Here is a 20,145-nt window from a genome sequence, read left to right as displayed (position 1 = left end):
AAAATTTTTACGCAAACTTTTTACGTTTAATTTTCTGATTGTTTTTAGGATTCTAGTATTCGTTTATATTCCTTGTTTATTATGTAGTTGTAAAGTGATTTTAATCTCAATGACAAAACAACAAGAAAAAGCATTTAGCACCAGAAAAACCAGATGTTTCCCTCTGGAGGTGGTGGAGACCAAAACAAAGAGAAAAGGACAGTGACTGTAGGACTCTGTCACGTCGGCATCATGACTCACTGCTGGCTGACGACTTCTTCGCTAACAGTTTTAGAAGGGAATGATAAATTTATGTTAACAGCTGGTTCCCAAGTTGTGAAACTGGTGAAAACACATCTGTAAAATCAACATCAGCTCGTATTTCTGCAGCAGAATCACATAAATTCTTCACAGAGATGATTTAAAGTTTCATGAAAACAGTCAGATTCAACATTTTAGTGTTGTTCTCTGTTTTTAATTGTCAATAAAAATGTTTTAAATCCAGGTTGCTGAAACCTGCAGAGCTCACGGAGCAGATTATTGTTCAGTAACACAATCAACTGTGGACAGTTTCAGTTTTACAGTGAATCTATGTAATCGTGAATATAAGCAGTGTGTGTGTTGAGCCAGGCGTCTGTGTTTAGACACAGGTTACCTGCCTGTGAGACAGGAGGACAGGCTGTTTGCAGAGAGGCTGCGGGGAGGTGGACTGAATCTCTAAAGTTTGTTTACCGCAACATTCAGATGCTCCTCCATCTGCTTTTTATCCACTAAATCAATTCTGTTGCTTTGTGCTGTTCAAGGAGCTGCGCTTATGAAAAAGGATGTGTCTGCATGCAGATTCGCGCCTCTCCTGCTTCCTGTTCGCCACACTGATCCACAGTGTGATGTTGCCGCCCAGCTCAGCCTGTTGCGTCATTGTGAAGGATTCTGCCCAAGTGCAGAACTTCTCTCAGTTTGTTTCTTCCCTCAGAGAGAGTCTGTGCAGGAGTGTTTGGATTCGGCTGGTCGGACAGGAAGTCAGTGGATTTATTAAGAAGAGTTTGTGTTAATAGATGATAATTTATGTCAAAGCAGAGCGGAGCAGACTCCAGAGCAAGATGGCAGAGTCCTCGGGGTGCTGTGTTGCTACACACCCGGCAGTCATCACGCTCACAGAGGCTACATATTTTGGCTCACAGACACTTCACACAGTGGGACGTCTAATCATGACAAATCGGGACTCGGCACAATGAGCTGCTCATTTGTGTTTTCATTAGTTAGTGCGTGTTGACTGCTGCGGTGGCACCAGAGAGTGTTCAACAACAAGACGTCAGACTGGTCTCACGCTTTGTATTTGTGTCCGTGGTAACGAGGCGACTCTTTGTGTTTGGATTCAGACTTTATAAGTGTTCTGCTTATATGTTTCTGTTGTAGTGTGAGATTGAGCTTTCTTTCGTCTTATAAACCATATTTTCTACTGCATCTCCTCCACAATTAGTAATATTCTAATTCAGTTTCATCACTGGCTTCTTTAAACACTTTTGTCTTTTTTCAAATGTGCTAATTAACTTCCTGTAGAGAATAAAAAGAGGAATGCACTCAGGCAGTATCCAGGTAGGTTGCGCTCCGTCCTCCACCAGCTGACATTAAACTGGCTGCAGTCGCTTCACACACACTCTCATCGTTGCATCACTTCTCTCCAGCTGCTGTGTGAATTAATAGTGTGTGTGCTTATTTTAGGTCACCTAATTAAAGAGTGTAAAGTTAACCTTAATAGTTTGTGAGGAGTTGTGTGAGCTTTGAGTCGTTTAGGGCTGCAACTGGGAATTATTTTTGATACCAGTTAATCCATCAGAGCTGCAGGCTCAGGCCCACCTCTGCTGCTGGGTCCATCTCACAGGATCCATGGTGGAAAATCACACGTCTTTATGGCACTTTTATATTTAATAAATGGACCTGCACTCGTGTGGCGCTTTTCTAGTCTTCCAACCACTCAAAGCGCTTTTACACTACATGTCACATTCACACACTGATGGACGAGGCTGCCTCACATGGTGCCACCTGCTCCTGAGCTTGAACACACTCACACACTGATGGAACAGCCATCAGAAGCAATTTGGGTGCAGTCTCTTACCCAGGGATTCTTCTACATGTGGCCTGGAGTAGCCGGGGATCGAACTGCCAGTCTTCCGATTTGAGCCACAGTGATACATTACACCACTTCCATGCCACTGAATGAGTAGACCTGTTAAAAGCTGACTAAACATTCGGTTTCATGTTTAGGTGACGTAGTATTTGTTGTGCTTTTCTTGTTTGTCATTTGTAAATAAGTGTGTTATATTGATAGATGCCATGTATCTACAGAGTGCGAAGGGTTAATATAGATTCCACATGACCTATAGAGGTAAATAATACAACCTTGACACTGTTTTTTAATATAAGTGTTACTTATATAGTTCAGTAACGTCATGTTGAGCAGCAAATATCTTCCATTCTGACATCATGAGTCAGCTAATATTAGCTGATGTTACTGTATATTAGTTGGTTCCCAACTGGTCCAGATTTCTTGTCAGTCATTAGTTTAAGGTCCACACAGTTTAATGCATTCAGTGTCACCCTTGTTTGACCGTGTCATTGATGTAGTTTGCTGTCTCTGTCCAGTATCTGTCTGTTAGTCACTCACTCTACAGCAGGAAACAGCACTTCAAAGTAAAGGATTTGGGCAGGAAATTCACTGTACTTCAAAATAATGTGTTTTTTACGAACTCGACGTGTTCAAAAGTCACTTGTGGTGCCGTTTGGATCTTGACCCACCAGTTGGGCACCACTGCTGTATTCGACAGTAGCAAGCTAACACTGGCAAAATCATAGGGTTGGAATGTGAGTTATTTACTACTTATTGAAACTACGTAAAGGCCCTGACACACCAAGCCGATGGTCGGCCATCGGCCAAAGTCGGGCCGTCGGTGAGCGTCTGTCGCCCTAGTTTTTGCGGTGTATCTCGCACTGTCGGCACTTCGGCGTCGGTGGCTTTTCGGCTGATTGAGCATGTTGAATTGGTGGCGGAGCTTGTCGGTGAGAGAGATCACTCTGATTAGCTGTTCAGGTTTTATTTCCTCGCCCCTGTAGCGAGTGAATCTGCCTGTAGTGAAACCGGGGCTAACCGGTGCTTCCTCCTCAGGCTCCACTTCACTCAGCTGCCCCACAGACCCGCTGCTTCTTCACACTTTAACCTGAATAACAAACCGGAGCTAGCTGGGAGCGGCTAGCGGAGCGTTAGCCGCAGCATGACCGGAGGGAAGCACAGCCAGTTAGCCTCCGCTAGTCTCTGAGCTAGCCCCGGCTCTCCGTTTGGATCCAACCGGAGCACCGAGCCCTGGTTTGTTATTCAGGTTAAAGTGGGAAGAAGCAGCGGGTTTATCGGGCAGCTGAGTGAAGTGGAGCCTGCGGAGGAAACACCGGGACCGTCTGGATGTAGTCCGTGTAGTGTGTTCAAATGCAACTGACACAGGGCGACGTGAGGCGACGTAGACGACGCAACAGTTGGCTTTTGTTGCCGCTAGGTCCTTGATGTCAGTTTGGTGTGTCCGCACCTTTACGTTACGTAACCTGTCTTTATAAGATACAGTTAGAAATATATATATATATTTATATTTATATATGTATATGAAAGTTGCTCAGTGGTGCATGAAGCCAAAAAAGCTCTTATTTCTGCAGTATGAATTTGCTCAGATGATCGGTGCTGCTTCAGCATCATTGGGCCCATAGAGCAGGTACGCTAGAGACGTACCGCCACCAAGCGTGGCCTAGCGGGAAACTTCCACCGGCCATGTGGCTAACTTCTGGTTTAGCGCTCTGCTAACTTGTGGATAACACAATTTAGTCTTGTGGCTCTTTTAGACTTTCCAAATGTTATTGGTCTGAGCGAGTTATTTCATGTGGGCCTGTGACGCTCAAAAATGTATCTAGTGATTTCCAGACGTGTCTTTCCCAGTGTCACTCTATGGGAAAATGTGTGACCGACCCCAGACCTCCTGTTTGCCCACTGTGAAAATTGGCTTCAAACCCTGGCACACCTCCTGGAGGCCTGGCTTCGTCAAAGGTTAAAAATTAAAACCAATTTTCCCTCCAGCTCCTGTACAGCTCAGTAATTAACAAGCAAAACAACAAGTTGTGGATTCACAGGTTTTATCTTGGGAGCAGAGTCTCTGGACTCTGTCAGGAACCTCACAGTGATGATTCCATGTTTCAGAAACATGTTAATTAGTGTCAGATGAGCTGGGAGGCAGACGGAGCCAAGCTCGCTGTAGTCTGCGTCAATAAGCTAAGCTAAGCTAAGCTAAGCTAAGCTAAGCTAACAGGCTGCCAGATGTAGCCTCATATTTAAGAGTGTTATTGATGTGATTTATTACTGAGCCACTGAGCCAGAGTGTGAAGATGCAGATTCACTAAAATGTTAAACAATTCTGTTTAAAAAGAAGAGACTGGAGGAAAACAAGAGTTCAGCTCCTCCTCGTCCAGCTGCTCCTTCACAGAGGAGCGCAGACAGATCTGGATACAGACACATGCAGGAGTTTAATGAGCTGACTCGCTCCACAAAGACAATCCAGGACACTGAGACATTTCTCCCTCCTCGTCTTCACTGTAGAGAAACAGAGACGTTCCCTGCGGCTGTTTCTGTAACCTTTGGTGAGGATGTTATTACAGGAAGAGCCGACGTGTCGATAGAGACGATTGGCGGCCTCACAGGGACGAAAACACTCAGCAGATTAATTACAGGCTGTGGACGAGTCAGATGGGGGGTCACCACCCTCACACGTCAGCCTCAACCCCACCCACATGAACATGTGTTGATACAGACATACCATATGCGAGTTGTGTGTGTTTTCATGTTGAACTGAAACGCCGCCCTTTACTTCCACCTGTTCTCTGTTCCACTGTGACAAGATGGAGGATGCATCAGGTCAGGCTTCTTTGGATGTTTGTCTACATATAAAACTCAGCACAGAAAAACTGCGTCATGTGACATCATCACTGATTGACTTGCTTTAGTATTATTTTTTTTAATTATTAATTTATCAACGATCAATCAGCTGTGTTTATACCTCCACACAGGTGATAGCTGTGGCTGAAGGCTTTTTCAGGTTGTCCATCTCATTCTCATAAACACCATATCACCTAAAGAGCACCTCGTTCATTCGGAATCAAAGATGAACTGATTAGATTTTGGTGGTGAAAGGTCACTGTGACCCTGCATCGGTCTTATTATCATAAACGTGATGTCTCAAGAACACCTTGATAGAATTTCTTCAGCTTTGACACAAACGTTCACTTGGACTGAACAATGAGGTTATCAGATTTTGGTGGTTAAAGGTCAAGGTCACTGTGACCTTGCATTTGTATCATTCTTGTGAACCATCTCATCAATATTCTGATGGAATTTCATCAATTTTGGCACAGAAGTCCACTTGGACTCAAGAATGAACTGATTAGAATGTGGTGGTTGAAGGTTAATGGTCAATGTCACTGTGACCTCGTCTGCCTTATTCTTGTGAACATGATATCTCGAGAATGTCTTGAAGTAATATTTTCAAATTTAGCACAAACAGTCATTTGGAGCCAAAGATGAACTGACTAGAAATTTGATGGTCACAGGTCCAGGTCACTGTGAACTTGTATCCATTTCATCCTTGCGTAATCTCTCAAGAACACATTGAAGCAGTTTTTTTTAAATTTGGCACAAACATTCACTTGGACTCAACAATGAGGTGATCAGATTTTGGTGGTCACCATGACCTCATAAAACTGTCCATACATCCGTCCCGTTCTTATGAACGCAGTATCTCAAGAACACCTTGAAAGATTTTTTTTCAAATTTGGCACAAATGTTCACTTGGACTCAAAGATAAAGTGACAAGATTTTGGTAGTCAAAGGTCAAGGTCACTGTGACCTCATCCGTTGTGTTCTCATGAAGGTGTTATCTCAAGTAATTATGACAATAATTATTACGCAACTTGATAATTCTGACAAATCTTCTGTGTGTGAAGCATCCATGTTTTCACTGACATGGATGGAGACTGTCAGAGACACTGGACTGGTGGGCGGAGTCATACAACCGCAGGGTGGACTGGTAGGCGGAGTCATACAACCACAGGGTGGACTGGTGGGCGGAGTCATACAACCACAGGGTGGACTGGTGGGCGGAGTCATACAACCGCAGGGTGGACTGGTGGGCGGAGTCATACAACCACAGGGTGGACTGGTGGGCGGAGTCATACAACCACAGGGTGGTAATTGTAGTTTTCCAATATGTCTGACTTCCTGTCTCGTGTGGCCATTGCAGTCGTTTTTGTTTGGTTGCTGCTGGTTTTCAGGTCCTGGTGTCTTTGACAGTTGACACTGTTTATTTCTCTTTTCATGCACTTTTGCCGCTCTGACAGTCGACGGCTCGGGAGCGTCGCCATGTTTACTCTGCTCTCTGGTTTACTTCGATGTCTCCTCTCTGATCTTCACACTTCCACATTATTACAATCCCCATTTTCCTCTTTACCAGTTTCTTCTTCTTCTAATTTGCCTTATTTCCTCTTCTGCTCTCTCTGTTCTCAGCTTCTGTTCCTTCTCACCCTCTGCCTCCTCCCTTATAATCACCTCCCTCCTCCTCCTCCTCCTCCTCCTCCTCTGGCCAAGGTCCATGCTATAAATCAGCCCAGAATGAGACTGTGCCTCTGCCCTGCAGTGATGGAAAGTTACATTAGGAGTACATTTACTCAAGTACTGTACACTTTAAATGGTACTTTGCGTCACTGTTTCCACCATATGATTATCTTTATATCTGCATCACTGTGTTTTAGTGAACATTTTACCTTCTGCTCCACTGACACAACAGTTCATATACAGATCAGTTTATATACAGAACAAACACCGTGCTCGTCTCACGCATCTGCAGCAGGTTACATTACTGTAACACCCTTTTCACTGGACTTCCCAAACAGACGGTGGGTCGGCTCCAGCTCATTCAGAGTGCTGCAGTGAGAGTTCTAACTGTAAAACTAGAACGCATCACACCTGGACTGAAAACTGTCCACCGGCTGCAGCGCGGTACAGAATTGATTTAAAAGTATCACTGCCTGTTTACAAGACCATAAATGGTGCGGCCCTGACATATATCTCCAACCTGCTTCAGCCCAACCATTCTCCTGAATGTACAGAGGAGTCAGACTGAATCAGGTGAAGGTGTATTTAGTTACTGTGGTGATGCTCTCTGGAACAAACTGTCTGATAACCCGAGATCTGCTGCAGCTGGATCGTCGTTTAAAAACAGTCTGAAACAAGTTTCTCTGTCAGGCTCATGGTGGTTAGTGTTTGTCTGAGCCTGTGTTCCTGTTGTGGTCCAGTTGTGAGTGTTTTATTACATCATTACTGATTTATAAAGAGTTAAAAGCACCGTTTTGGATAATTAGTACTTCTACTATTGAGACTTAAAACTGCACCAATGAATATATTTATATTAACTAGAGATTATAACAGTTAATCATAACCGTGACCAGTTATACATGTCGGCCTGTAGGTTGATTTTGCTGCTCTTCAGTTTTCTGCATTTCTCATTCATCAAATACCTTTTGTAACGCCATCCCATCCCAACAGTATTGCCATGGAAACATTGTGCCCACCCTCTAGTCTCCCCCAGGACACCATGGTGAGTAAGCAGCTCACCATGGTAGGGTGCAATGTTTCCACAGCAAGCTAGTGGTAATCCCAACTGAGTGGCCCTGCTAGCTAGCTCCCACCTGACCTGGGTGGTGCAGAGCGGCCAAGGCTAATATTGGCTAACCAGTGTAGCCCAGAGGATGGGCTGCAGGCACCATGTTTCTGCATGTTTACGCAGCTGTCCAGATGTCTGTCAGCAAAGCCAACAGGAAATACGAGAAAAGTCAAAACATTTACATTAAAAATGTTTAATTTCACCACCTCTAAATGGACAGAGCTTTGAAATGCGGCGCTAAAGCTAACTGAGTCAGTGGAGCGCCAGCCTAAAACAGAGGGCCTCTTGAATTCACGTCATTTTTTCTTCTTCTTTTTTTTTTCTTAATTAAGAATTTACTAGTTACTTACTGGTTAATGAGTTCCAGTTTATTGACTATGATTATGTTCCTTTTACTTCATTAATCAGAGGAGAGGGGTGGCTGTGGTGTGACTTTGTTTTTGGTTGGGTTTTTTTTTATTATGATCCTCCCTGAAGCTCCAGATATTTCTCCATGACCCTCCCTGAGGGGCTGGAGGAAAACGCATGACCCTCCCTCCACCATAAATGAGTTATTAGATTTTTAAAACTTATCATTTTATGTTTGAAAGTTAAACATTGAAGAAGAAATCCTGGAGTTAGAAAAAGTCTCAGTTTTTCACTCTTGTCATGCAAAGAGTTTATTTTTGATTAAACTTTAAATGCAGAATAAAGTGATTTTGATAAAAAATCACTATTTCAAGCTCAGATTTGGTTATGTTTTTTACCTGATAGAAACATTTGTCGCACATGATGTGTCCAAGGACTGTTGTAAATTTGAAAATCAATGATAACAATGATAATTTCTGTTTTGACAGTTTCCGGCTGATGGTGTCATTTAGGTGATTTCTGTAAAGAAAACATGCCTTCCAAACAACTCGGCGGTGAAATAAATACAAAACACAAATTAAGAAAACATAAGTTTCTCCCCAGTGCTTAAGAAATGATTTGACATCCCTCCCTCTTTTTGCACTCCCCCCTCATAAGTGACGAGCAGTCCCTTACAGATCTGGATACCTCTTTCAAGCCTCCTTGATTCAAATTTTTGTATGAACTGTTCCTTAAAAAACAACTTCTCAGCGTTAATAAATAAATTCTGTTCATTAACTGCAGATGAAACACGCTGGGCTGTTGATTGGAGAATAGTCCATCTGTATTTACTCGTCACTGACCTTCGCACTCGTCTTCTTCTTCCTCCTTCTCCATAGCAACTGCTGAGGGAGATGCAACAGATGGCCAGCCGGCCTTTTGCCACCATCAACGTCGCCTTGGAGACGGACGAGGAGCCACCTGACCTGATAGGAGGAAACGTCAAGGTGAGCACAACCTTTTTCTGAGAGCGATGGCCGCCCAAACCCCAGAGATCTGACTTTTTGTCTGGGCTGACAGAGACCGCGAAGGGGGGGCGCTCCATTTATCACAGGCGTCATCGCTCATCCTCCCTCAGGTGGGAGCTCAGTCTTGTGCCCGTCGACTGCGGTTTGTGATTACAGTGGCTGACTGATAGATATTCCTCACATCATCTGTTCCACGTCATTTTTGAGTCTGAACTCTTAAAGGTAGTTCCATTAGTTTTCAACAAGCCGAGGAGGCTAAATTGAGCTCACTTAGGAGGAAGAGTTTGAAGTGTAGTGCAGGTCTAGTACACATAATGAGGGTCAATGCAGTGTACATTTCGCCGGGACAGTGTGAAGGCCGCAGGATGATGAAAGTGGGCTGCTGATGAGTAACACGGTGCATTATACCAGTTATGGTGGGTAGGCTGTGAATTCTAATGAGAATGAATTCAGTTAACCCTGGAGTTAAATACATGCAGATGAGAGTAAAGTATTGCAGATTAAGACTATACTTAGAAATGAGATAAGACTTTCGTTCCAACATTGAGATATTCTTCATTTGGAAGAGAAATAATTATTTAACGCCCACTCGCAGGAAATGTTTGCTGGCATGAAAATTAAGAACATTAGGGGACACTATTAAAAGTCATGATTCATCTGTGAAAACAGACGTGTTTTGGTGCAGCGAACCATCTGTGTTTTTAAAAACTCTGACGGAGGAATCCAAGGTAACTTCTGACAATATGGACGTGCAGCATGTTGGAACAAAACCACTCATATCGGAGAGCAGCAGCGGAAGACAGAGTAAGTCTGAAAATATGGCTCCATATTCTAAACACACCGTGATTCTCTTGTTTGGACCATGTTTTATTTGGCCAGCTCACAGCATCAGGTTCAAAGTCACAATAGGTCCTGAGGGTCTGAGTCACATGAACTTGAACCAACACAAGTGGGAATTTAATTTAACCCCCAAAACCAGACACAATAGGAGCAGTTTTTGGACATTCAGAATATGCATCACTGGGGTTTTACCGCTGGTTGTGAAACATGGCTTCTTGCCTGTTTACGGTCAACTCTGTCAACATATCCTCAAATAACAGTTCCTTTGATATCTTATGAAAACGGTTTGTATGATATCTAACGAATTAGCTGCTGATGATTTTGCACCTTTATGGTTAGGTCAGTTCGAGGAAAAGAATCGTGGTTGGACGTTGTCATGTTACATACTTAACGTGAGGTTACATAGGTTAGGTTCCAGAGAAGAATTGTGGTTGGGTGTTGTCATGTTACATATTTAACACAAAATTATTTAAGTTAGGTTTAGGAAAGTAAACTTATTTAGGTTAGAGTTAGTGATAGAAACATGGTTTGGTGTCCTCATGTTTTGTACTCAGCTTAAAATGACCCAGTGTACACACAGGACCCAAACACTACGTCCTTCTTTAGTCCCACAACACAACACATTCATCTCGTGATCGCAGCCTTCACTGTTACATGGGTTATATAAGAATTCTGGTGTTTTTCGTAGGTATACATATGAACAGGTCATATGTCTGTTCATTATACACAGACTACACAACCAACAGTTTGTAAGGCTGAGAGGTGGAGACGCACACCTCAAAGACAAACGCACATTTACTGTCTGAAGAAGAAACACGCCTAGTTTTAAACATTATGAAAGATTTGGATATTAAAAGCGAGATTTAGAAAAGTAAAACTTTTCTAGAAGGTTGCTGAGGGAATGAAAGATGGAGGCTGTGTAAGCACAGTCGAACACGTCCACCACTGCTGGAAAACTCTCAGATGATCCTGTTTCAATGCAAGAAAGCAAAATGTAAGAAACGGTTTCAGCTGTTCCACTTTCCTTAGTTTGACGTGATAAATGACATGTTGAGGCACAATAATCAGAGAATGTGTGGCTGCGTGTAAACGGGAATGTTAGCCATATAAATAGCTCAGTAGGATTTATTTTTTAAATAAGGGCAAAAACTTTTGTGCAGGTAAGCCTAGTCACTGTCTATTGGTACAGAAAGTAAATATAAAGTTGAGCCAAAGTTTGAGCCAAAGAAATGCAATCATTTTGGGGCTGTGATTTTTTTTGGAGGCAGCCCAACGTCTTTGGCTGCATTTTAAAGTCCTGATGAAGACCTGCAGTGGGCGAAACATGTTGGCTCTTTCAGTAATTTAGCCACGACAGGCTTTTTTAAAAATTTTTATACTTCCCTCCTCTTTCCTGGATGCCTGGATCGCCTTCCTGTGTTTCCTGTTCGCCATGAGCACTCAACACAAGGTTTTGATCCATGTTTGATTGTGGTGCAGCCAGTCATCTCTCTTTTTCTAAACTCAGTAGAGATATTGTCTTTCTTTGCATGTTTTAACACAGTCACTGTTTTATTGGTACAAAAACTAAGCAAATAAGTAAATATAAAGTTGAGCCAAAGTTTTAGCCAGAGAAATGCACTCATTGTTGAGCTGTGATTTTGGAAGCAGGCCCAACGTCTTTGGCTGCATTTTAAAGCCGTGACGAAGACCTGCAGTGGTTTAGCCACGACAATAAAACTTTTTTAATATTTCCTTACTCATTTTCTGGGTGCCTCAATTGCCGCTCTGTGTATCCTGTTGTTTCCTGTTCTCCATGAGCACCAGACAGAAGGTTTGGATCTACGTACCTTTGATTACACAGAGCTACGAGTCGCCTCTCTTTTTCTAAGCTGAGTGGGAATATTGTATCTTTTGTAATAAGGGCAAAACCTGGAATATTTTGTGCACGAACGCGTAGTCACAGTTGTATTGGTACAAAAAGTGAGTGAATAAGTAAATATAAAGTTGAGTCAAAGTTTTAGCCAGAGCCCAACGTCTTCCTGCTTTTGTGATTTTTTGCATTTATGACTTTGCATTGCTGCTGCTATTGTTGTCTGGTTTGAGATAATAATGTTTCCTTGTGTTTCTTTACTAAGAGGAAACATGTCTATACTTCCAAATCACAAAAAAACACATTTTCTCACCAATAATTGCATCACGCCATGACGACGTTTGGAGATATTGTACCTCTGTGTGAAAACTCTGCCATGACTATTTTAAAAAGCCTCCCTCTGAACAGTTTTTATCGGGACTGTTTCTGAGGAAGTGTTGAAGAAAGAAAACTCTACATGAATGTGTTTATAATCTCAGCAGAGAGAGAAAAGTCATTCAGCCTAAATATTCTGAATGAAGACACGTCAGCTGAGTAAAGGAGACACACACTTCCTGTGAAGAGGGAACAACAATCGAACTAACAGAGTCACAGTCAGAAGAACAGAGCGAGATAAGGAACGTCTGCGAGGTCGTCTAATCAACAGCGATCATCAGGATAAAACAGATTTCTTTCTTCTCAAATAAGAAGATTAAGTTTTAACAAAGAATTTGTCACAGGTGTTTTTGTCTCGATTTTCCACCACAGGTAGAAATTACCTGAAACTGTCATCTGCTTTTTAGAATATATTTTTTCAATGCTGTGAGTGCTACGAACCAAACGTCTCTGTGTGGAGGTAGAAATCTGAAACACCTGGGAAATTAACTGCATCACTACACACTGCTCAGAGTAACAGGGCAGGTTTATGTGTGTGTGATTTGGACAAATGGACGCTTTAATCCTCTGAAACACTTGTTGAAAGTATTAATCAGTGATACAGATGTCAGCAGGCTCCTGATGAATATGCTCTCACCACAAGTTTAGCGGCTCTATCAACCCAATCACCAGGAGAAAATGGCATTGTACGTTTCTGTAAACCAGGGATACGTTTAAACTTTACGTTTCAACAATACTGTTGTTAACATGCTGTTATGTTCAGGCACAAAAACCACTTAGTTGTGTTTAGAAAAAGATCATGTTTGGCTTAAAATACCTGCTTTCCATGCCTCAAAAGCTGCTGTAAACTCAGCAGTGACTCGTTTAATCAGAATCAGTTTTGTTATTTGTTGATCTGGATCAGTGATCTGCAGCTTGGCAGGTGTCTCCCTAAGGTGTCACACCCTCCACCTCCTGATGACAAAATCAGCTCATAAACTACATCACTTTAGGAACATTTAAATGATATGTATGAAACATGTTGTAGCATAAATGAGACTTAAAATAACTCAGGCTCAGACATAGAGTTGCACATTTGAGGGGCTTTTAATCTCGAGAGGGAGCCGTAGAATTGATACTGCATGACAGTTTATATTGTCTGACAGACAAGCTGTATCTGTTCACAAATCTGTGACACTCCTACAAGCTTTCCCATACACACACATTCAACGTGCTTCCCGTCACTTAAGCTGCTGTTTCATGTTATTCAGATAACCATTCCTGGGAACATTTGCTTCTCCTCACTAGGCCTGGGCCCTATAGGCCTAAAATAATATCAGGATAGGTATTTTTGCGATAACCATATTCTTGACAATTTGACAATTTTTATATTTTTTTTAAATGTATTATTTATTTAGGGAAATACTATTGTAACAAGTTTGCTTCAAATCTTCAGTAAAAACTAAAGAAAAATTATCTCTCGTTTCTTTAGTTTGTGAACAACAACAGTAACTCAGAGTCAGATTCTGTTACAATATTGATAGTTCAACTAAATCAAATCTACCACTAATTACAAATTTAAAAAATGTCCCCTGGGATATATATATATATATATATATATATATAAATCATCTGTAATCAGTCCCTCCAGGATCTCATGGCAAAAAAAAACTTGAATTTGCCGCCAATTTTGTCAAAAATTGCTATAAAAATTGCGGCTTTTTTTTTTTTTTTTTTTTTACGATATTTTTTGGGGCATTTTTAATTTTATTTGATAGGACAGACAAGTGTGAAGGGGGAGAGAGAGAGGAAGTGACATGCAGCAAAGGGCCACAGGCTGGAGTCGAACCCGGGCCGCTGCGGCAACAGCCTTGTACATGGGGCGCCTACTCTACCACTAAGCCACCGACGCCCCCAAAATTGCGGCATATTTATGTATTGTTGTGTTTTTTTGCGGGAAATTGCGGCAAATGACAAAAATTGCGGCAAATGACAAAAATTGCGGCTAATGACAAAAGGAGAAAAAAAAAACTGTATCAAAGTCGATGCAACCGAAACAACGGCATCGTCCTCTTTTATTCCACAAAATCTGCTCCCTCAACAAACCTGTCGCCTACATTACCTATAATGCAACTCAACTGCTGACAGTCCAGTGAGAGATTTTGATGTGTTGCGCTACAAGACTCTAATGTAGCCCAAAAGCTGTGAGGAGGTTTGGTAAGTTCGCTTTGTTTGAACTCCACACCTACTTATTTATTTAATTTTCAACCTTGTAGCCCTGGTGCTGACTCAAGTGACATCACTTAAGGCGGTTTATCAAACACAGCTCCCTCTGGGGTCAGAAAATACTGGATACAACTTTTTTCCTCACTTCTGTCATGTTACCACCAAAGGCCTGTGCAGTCCATACTGGGACAAATTGCTGATCTCAGTCTTTTACCAAATGAAAAAAGCAATCTGTTAATAGATCTAGGTCCAGAATTTCTGCGTATATTTTAATGTGGAGCGCTGCAGTAGATTTGAACGTACAGAAGAATCAGTCCACCAGATTAAACGTGGAGCTGGAGCCTGTTGAAGCGGAAGAAGGGGAGATTTAAACGTAAAGATCAAGCTGAGTTGGAGATAGTGTTCGAGAAGACTCTATTACAGAGAAGAGTTTGATGCACTCGCAGAGTTGAAGTAGGCTGGAGTAGATTTAAATGCAGATACGGAGCAAAGAGGCAGCGGCACAGCACGTCTGAAAAAATAGGAACTGTGCCGACTTATAGAAATTGCAGTTGAGTATTCAGCGGGCACGGAGCTGCGGGCAGGTATACCTGTGACTGTGCACTCTGTGATGAATGACCTCTGAATGCAGATGTAGTGCAGAATTATAGGGCTGTTTCGGCGGGGTGGCTCGGGGCCCCTCGGCGCTGACAGGGGCCATGCATCTCAAGGGGCTCGGCTCCCGAGCACAAGGTTACTCCCAGCAAAGGCTGCAGGGCCCCTGGGGACGATCAGCAGCTAATCAAACCCCCGTGGGACTGAAACTTCACTTTGTCCTCTGTTCACCTCTCTTCTTCTTCACTCCTCTGTTCACCTCTCTTCTTCTTTACCCCCCCTTTCTTTTTGTCCCGTTCTCCATTTTGTCCCTTTTGTCTCAGTTCTACCTCCCTTGTGTCTTATGTTTTTTCTCTCCTCTTCATTCTGTTTATCTTTTCTTTTCTTGTCCATTTCCTTCCTCTTCCTGTAGAGCTGTTTATCAGTCTGATAGTTTTGGTGTGAGCTGCAGAGTGTTGCAGATATCAGCCGTAGAGATGTCTGTCTTCTCTCCAGTATAATGGATCTAGAGGTCACTCAGCTTGTGGAGCTCAAAGTACCAAAAAATACATCTAAAAAAACTCACCATCAGTGTCTCTTTACAGAAATCATGACCTGGTTACTCATGATAATCCACAGACCTTGTTGTGAGCAGTTTCATGTAGGAACTATTTTCTTTCTACCAAACTACACCCACCAACTGTATCACTGTGCAGAAGGACGTGTGCATCTACTCATTCAGACTTTGACAAAGGACACACACCTGTACAATCCAGACAAGCAGCAGGTATTTCACAACGCAGTGTGTTGTTTGTGTTTATCACCAGTTAAAGTTTAACTTGCTGAGTCACACACAAACAGTGCATCAGCAGTGTTTGATTACACCTGTTCAGCACATGCTCAGTGTGGTTCTCCTTCAGGGAACTTACTTCACTTTCTAACCATCACTCCTGTTCTTGTAGCGCCGTGTTGCGTTTTGAGAGACGAGGCATCTGCAGAAGATTCTAGGCTCCGTTATGTAAATCCAACTTTTAAACTAGCTGTTGTCGAGCTCAAATGAGATTCAGCAACTGCACAGCTCATTTTTAACATCAAACATTTTTTTCGGAAACATATTTCAGTGAACTGTTTCTGTAATATGAGATAAAGTTTCCAAACGAGCCACAATGTTGATTTAGTTTGTGATCTGGCAGCAGACAGCCCACAGGCTTAAAGGGGAACTAATGTTTTTTCAACCTGGGCCCTATGTTCAGATCTCCTTTTGTCTAAATGAGTGATAGGATGTTCAATATGTGACATGTCTCCAGTACGAAGCTAGGGCTGACCTGCCTGCAGCTATATTAAATAATAGGGCACTCAGACAGCGTCAAACAACGTCAAAATACGTCCACTAAAAGTGCATTTTTTTCACACAGATAGGCTCGGATTGTTAGTATAATTATCTGACAACATAACGGAAAGGAGAAATGAACGTGTGTGTTTACCTTTAGCTGGATTCAGACATGTTCCTCTGCCTGTTGCTGCTCCCTCTCTCTCCTCGTCCGCTCTTCAGTTTCAATGAGCTCTGCGTCCGTGTACTCCGTGTTCACATAAATACGGGTGCTCATCAAATTCAAATGGCTCATCCAGATCCAGTTGGTCAAAATCGGGTACAAATTCAGACATGTTTGTTGTGGCAAGTCAAAACACTCACTCAGAGAGTGAAAGTCTGGCTCTGAAATCTCACGTCTCACGAGATTTGAGTTGTTGCAGGAAGTTACAGCTGGAGTGATCTTACAAACGCGAGGAGTTACTCTGTTTGGAGTAGTCATGGCTGAATTTTTACCTGTTTATTCTTATTTTGTTTCCAGGGAAACACAGAAATCTAATCTGTAAACAAAAAAAAAAAGATTTCAGTCCTTCACACCTTCGAATGAGCACAAATTCAATAATACACATTTATGAAACAACCTTTAACAGAACCGTCTTTCACATGAAAAATGTCTTCAAAGAAATAACCATCATATTTCATCTCTAATATCTGTTTTATATCGCTGTGAAAACATCGACACATTTCTCCTTCAAACAGCTGATTTATTCAAGTTTCTCACCAAAAGCTTCATTTTACACAATTACTTTGAACACATCATGAGAATGTTATAATTCACCTTCCCCCAGTACTCATTTTTACTGAATAGAGCTTGAACGCATCACAGTGTAAATCAGTGCAACCTCAGTGAGCTGTTGGTTGTGTCCACCAGCTGCTTAGAGGTAACGATAACTAGCTGCTAACTGCTAACAGCTAACTCAACGAGCTCTCCTCCTGCTGATCCTCTCAGTAGTGTCGTGGTAGTTGAGTGGTTTTGACATGATGATGATACAGCGTGTTTCAGGGTTCATGTGAGGTCAGATAACTCCGCCCATCTCACACAGAGAGCGGGTAAAGTGTAACGAGGTGGCGAGGAACCCAGAAAAACGGTCTCTTGTGTAGTTATGTTGTTGTGGCCTTATGTCATATGTCAACATAACAGTAGTAATAGTATCATAGTAAGTAGTGCACCCTGTGGATGATGGCGTCCTGAGCATTCGCCTCTCCTGCCTATGACACAGGCCGGCACTGTCTGTGGATTATCGAGTAACCACGTCATGATTTCTGTGAAGAGACACTAGTTTAATCTCGTCTCATTAGACTGGAGAGAAGTCAGACATCTCTGCGGCTGATATCTCAGACACTCTGTGACTCACACCTAGACTATCTGGATTTATAAACAGCACAACATGAGAGGAAAACATTTATTTTTGATTTTGGGTAAACGGTCTCTTTAAAGTAATCTGTCTTTTCTCTTGTCGTATAATTTTCCCTTCTCTTCGTCTCCATTCACCTCCTTTCTTCTCCTCTGTTCTTCCTGGTTTCATCATTTTTCTTCTCTCCTGTTTTTCTTTTTTCTGTTTCTCACCTGTGTGTCTCCTTTTTTCTTTTCACATCATTTTTTCCTCCTCTGTTCTCTGTCTCGTTCCCCTCACCTTATTTATGTTTCATCACCTTTCCTTTCTCTTTTTTCAGATTTAATTTTCTTGGGTCCTTGTTTCCCTCCTCCTAGTTTCAGTTTACTCTTCTTCTCTTTTGGCTGTTTATCATCCCTTTTCTTTTTCTTTTGTCTTGGTTTGTCTCTACCTCCTCTTCTGTCTTCTCTTCTATTTTCTTTGTATCCTTTTCCCTTCTTTTCTTTTCCTCCCTCTCGTCTCCTCTCTGACATCCTCACTTCACTATAGTGTTCTCTAATTTACCAGCCCTTTACTGATGCTATCGGCTGTCTGGGGTTTTCTGTTGGCCTTATCTACTGCCTCTGTTTGTGTGTGTGTGTGTGTGTGTGTGTGTGTGTGTGTGTGTGTGTGTAAAAAAGAAAAGATGCAACTTGCTGTGGAAATCAGGCGCCCTCCACCTCCTCCTCCGTCTCTACTTTCCCCTTTCTTCTCCCACCTCTCCTCTTCTTTTCTTCCATTCTTCCCGGCGTGCTCTCCTCCTCTTCGTCAGGGCAGGAGCCTCCCAGAAGCAGAGATCCAATTTAGATCTTCCTCCTCAGCTTTCTGTGCCTTCACCAGCCCGACCGGTGAGCGCACACTATCCTATCTCTTCGCGGCTCAGATTGAGCGACTCGGAGCAGGTTCTTCCCCTTGTTTCCACGCTGTTTTATCAGGATGCTACAGTGGTGTATTAAGACCCGCCATCAGAGTATACGGGGGGCCGGGCGCCTCACAGTGAGCTGAAGATCATTAAAGTTGTTTATAGCCTCAGTGGGAAGTCCAAACTTGCTCCGCCGATGAGATATATTCACTCGGCTTCTGCCAAATGGAGCTTGCGGCCCCGGCATCACGGGCAGATGATTACCTTCCTGACGCCTTCTGCTCTGCTTTTATTTATAGATACCGTGGGACGAGAGAAAATCGGGACATTTGATGCAAAAAAAGGGGGCAGTGGAGAAACAGCTCAGGTTTATCTAACATAATGTGGTGCTGCGTTTTATTCAATCTACCAATCGGCCTCCACTCACTGTACACTGCATTAAATTACTGATCAAATACCAAATGTGTGAGGGCGGTAATCTAGAGTTCAGTGATTGGCAGGGGAGAGGAAGTAAGGTCAAAGGTCGAGACACCAGAGGAAAGCTCAATTATGATCATTTCTGAGAGATAAGAGTGACGTAAAGACTCACACGTACTGTAAAGAGGAGTCATGCAGCAAAGTCCAGGTGACAGCAGACCGAAGATTTTCTGAATATTTTCCGTATGATGTGAAGAAGACAAGAGGCGTGACAAAATCCTGTCTTTACTGTCTGAAGTTTAATTTATACTTAGACGTAAACTGCCTTCCTTATTCAGTACATCATCATCATCAGTCATCAATTTAAGTCTCAGCATATCTGCAGTATTCACCATCAGACCATTAGAGGCAGCATGATGTACAAATTTGCTCTAAACAGAGCTGAGTGAAACGGCCTATGAATAATACTGCTTTTTTAGGCTGTATCACGATACACAGTATATATTTCAATATTCTGAAATCTCCTCTAAACTGCTGCAGACCATGAAAATACAAAATTACAACATAATATACAGTTAGGATCATTTAAAAAGTGAAGTAGCTTCTGGTATATAACAAAAGTACTGTCATAATAAAGTTAAATAAAGTCTGTTTTTTAAGGTGTTATATCAAAAAGTTAGATTCTTCATATCACTACTACTGATTAGCAGCTTGTTTATGTCTAAAGAAGAAGTTTGACCAACCACAAACTTGCCCCGCAGCATTTCAATAACAGCCCACTCAAAGTCGTGACATTTGCCCGCCTCCACAGAACTGATGAAACTTGATCTGTATGTTCAGATGTTTTTTGTATTTGTGGCGCCCCCTATAGATTTGGCTCAAACTGCTTTGGCACACCAATCACCCAACATGTATAGAACATATCTACCAAGATTTGTGATGATTGCACAAATCGTTTCAGATATGGCCAATTTCATCCAAGCCCCACCCCGAGTGGATTTTTATTTGCTGATTGTGGCCATGTTTTTTTGACCAGTTTTGCTCATTCGTATAAGGAAGTTGTATTTTTATCCTGAGATGGTGTGAACCAGTGTTGGTGTTGAGAAACTCAAAATTCATCAAGATCTGTTTATTTTACTGTTTTTCAAAAAAATTAAAAAAATGTCTGAATATCTAGTGAGGCAGAGGTTAATGGTTCAT

General features: G+C 42.2%; 1 protein-coding gene across 3 annotated transcripts in view; it reads left to right on the top strand.

The window, feature by feature from the left end:
- atrn (attractin) overlaps window positions 1-9,094 on the top strand; it is a 192,842-nt gene extending 183,748 nt beyond the window's left edge. For all 3 annotated transcript variants that reach the window (XM_050062097.1, XM_050062096.1, XM_050062098.1), the window contains one exon: window positions 8,951-9,094. In XM_050062097.1, coding sequence (XP_049918054.1) covers window positions 8,951-9,079 — 129 coding nt within the window. In that variant the 3' untranslated portion in view covers window positions 9,080-9,094. The remainder of the gene's footprint in view (window positions 1-8,950) is intronic.
- Window positions 9,095-20,145: the final 11,051 nt, after the last annotated feature.

The sequence above is a fragment of the Epinephelus moara genome, chromosome 14 (genome assembly GCF_006386435.1).
Source record: "Epinephelus moara isolate mb chromosome 14, YSFRI_EMoa_1.0, whole genome shotgun sequence".
NCBI classification, from domain to species: domain Eukaryota; kingdom Metazoa; phylum Chordata; class Actinopteri; order Perciformes; family Serranidae; genus Epinephelus; species Epinephelus moara.
Note: the sequence above shows the minus strand (reverse complement) of the source record. Positions and strands in the feature narration are given on the sequence as shown.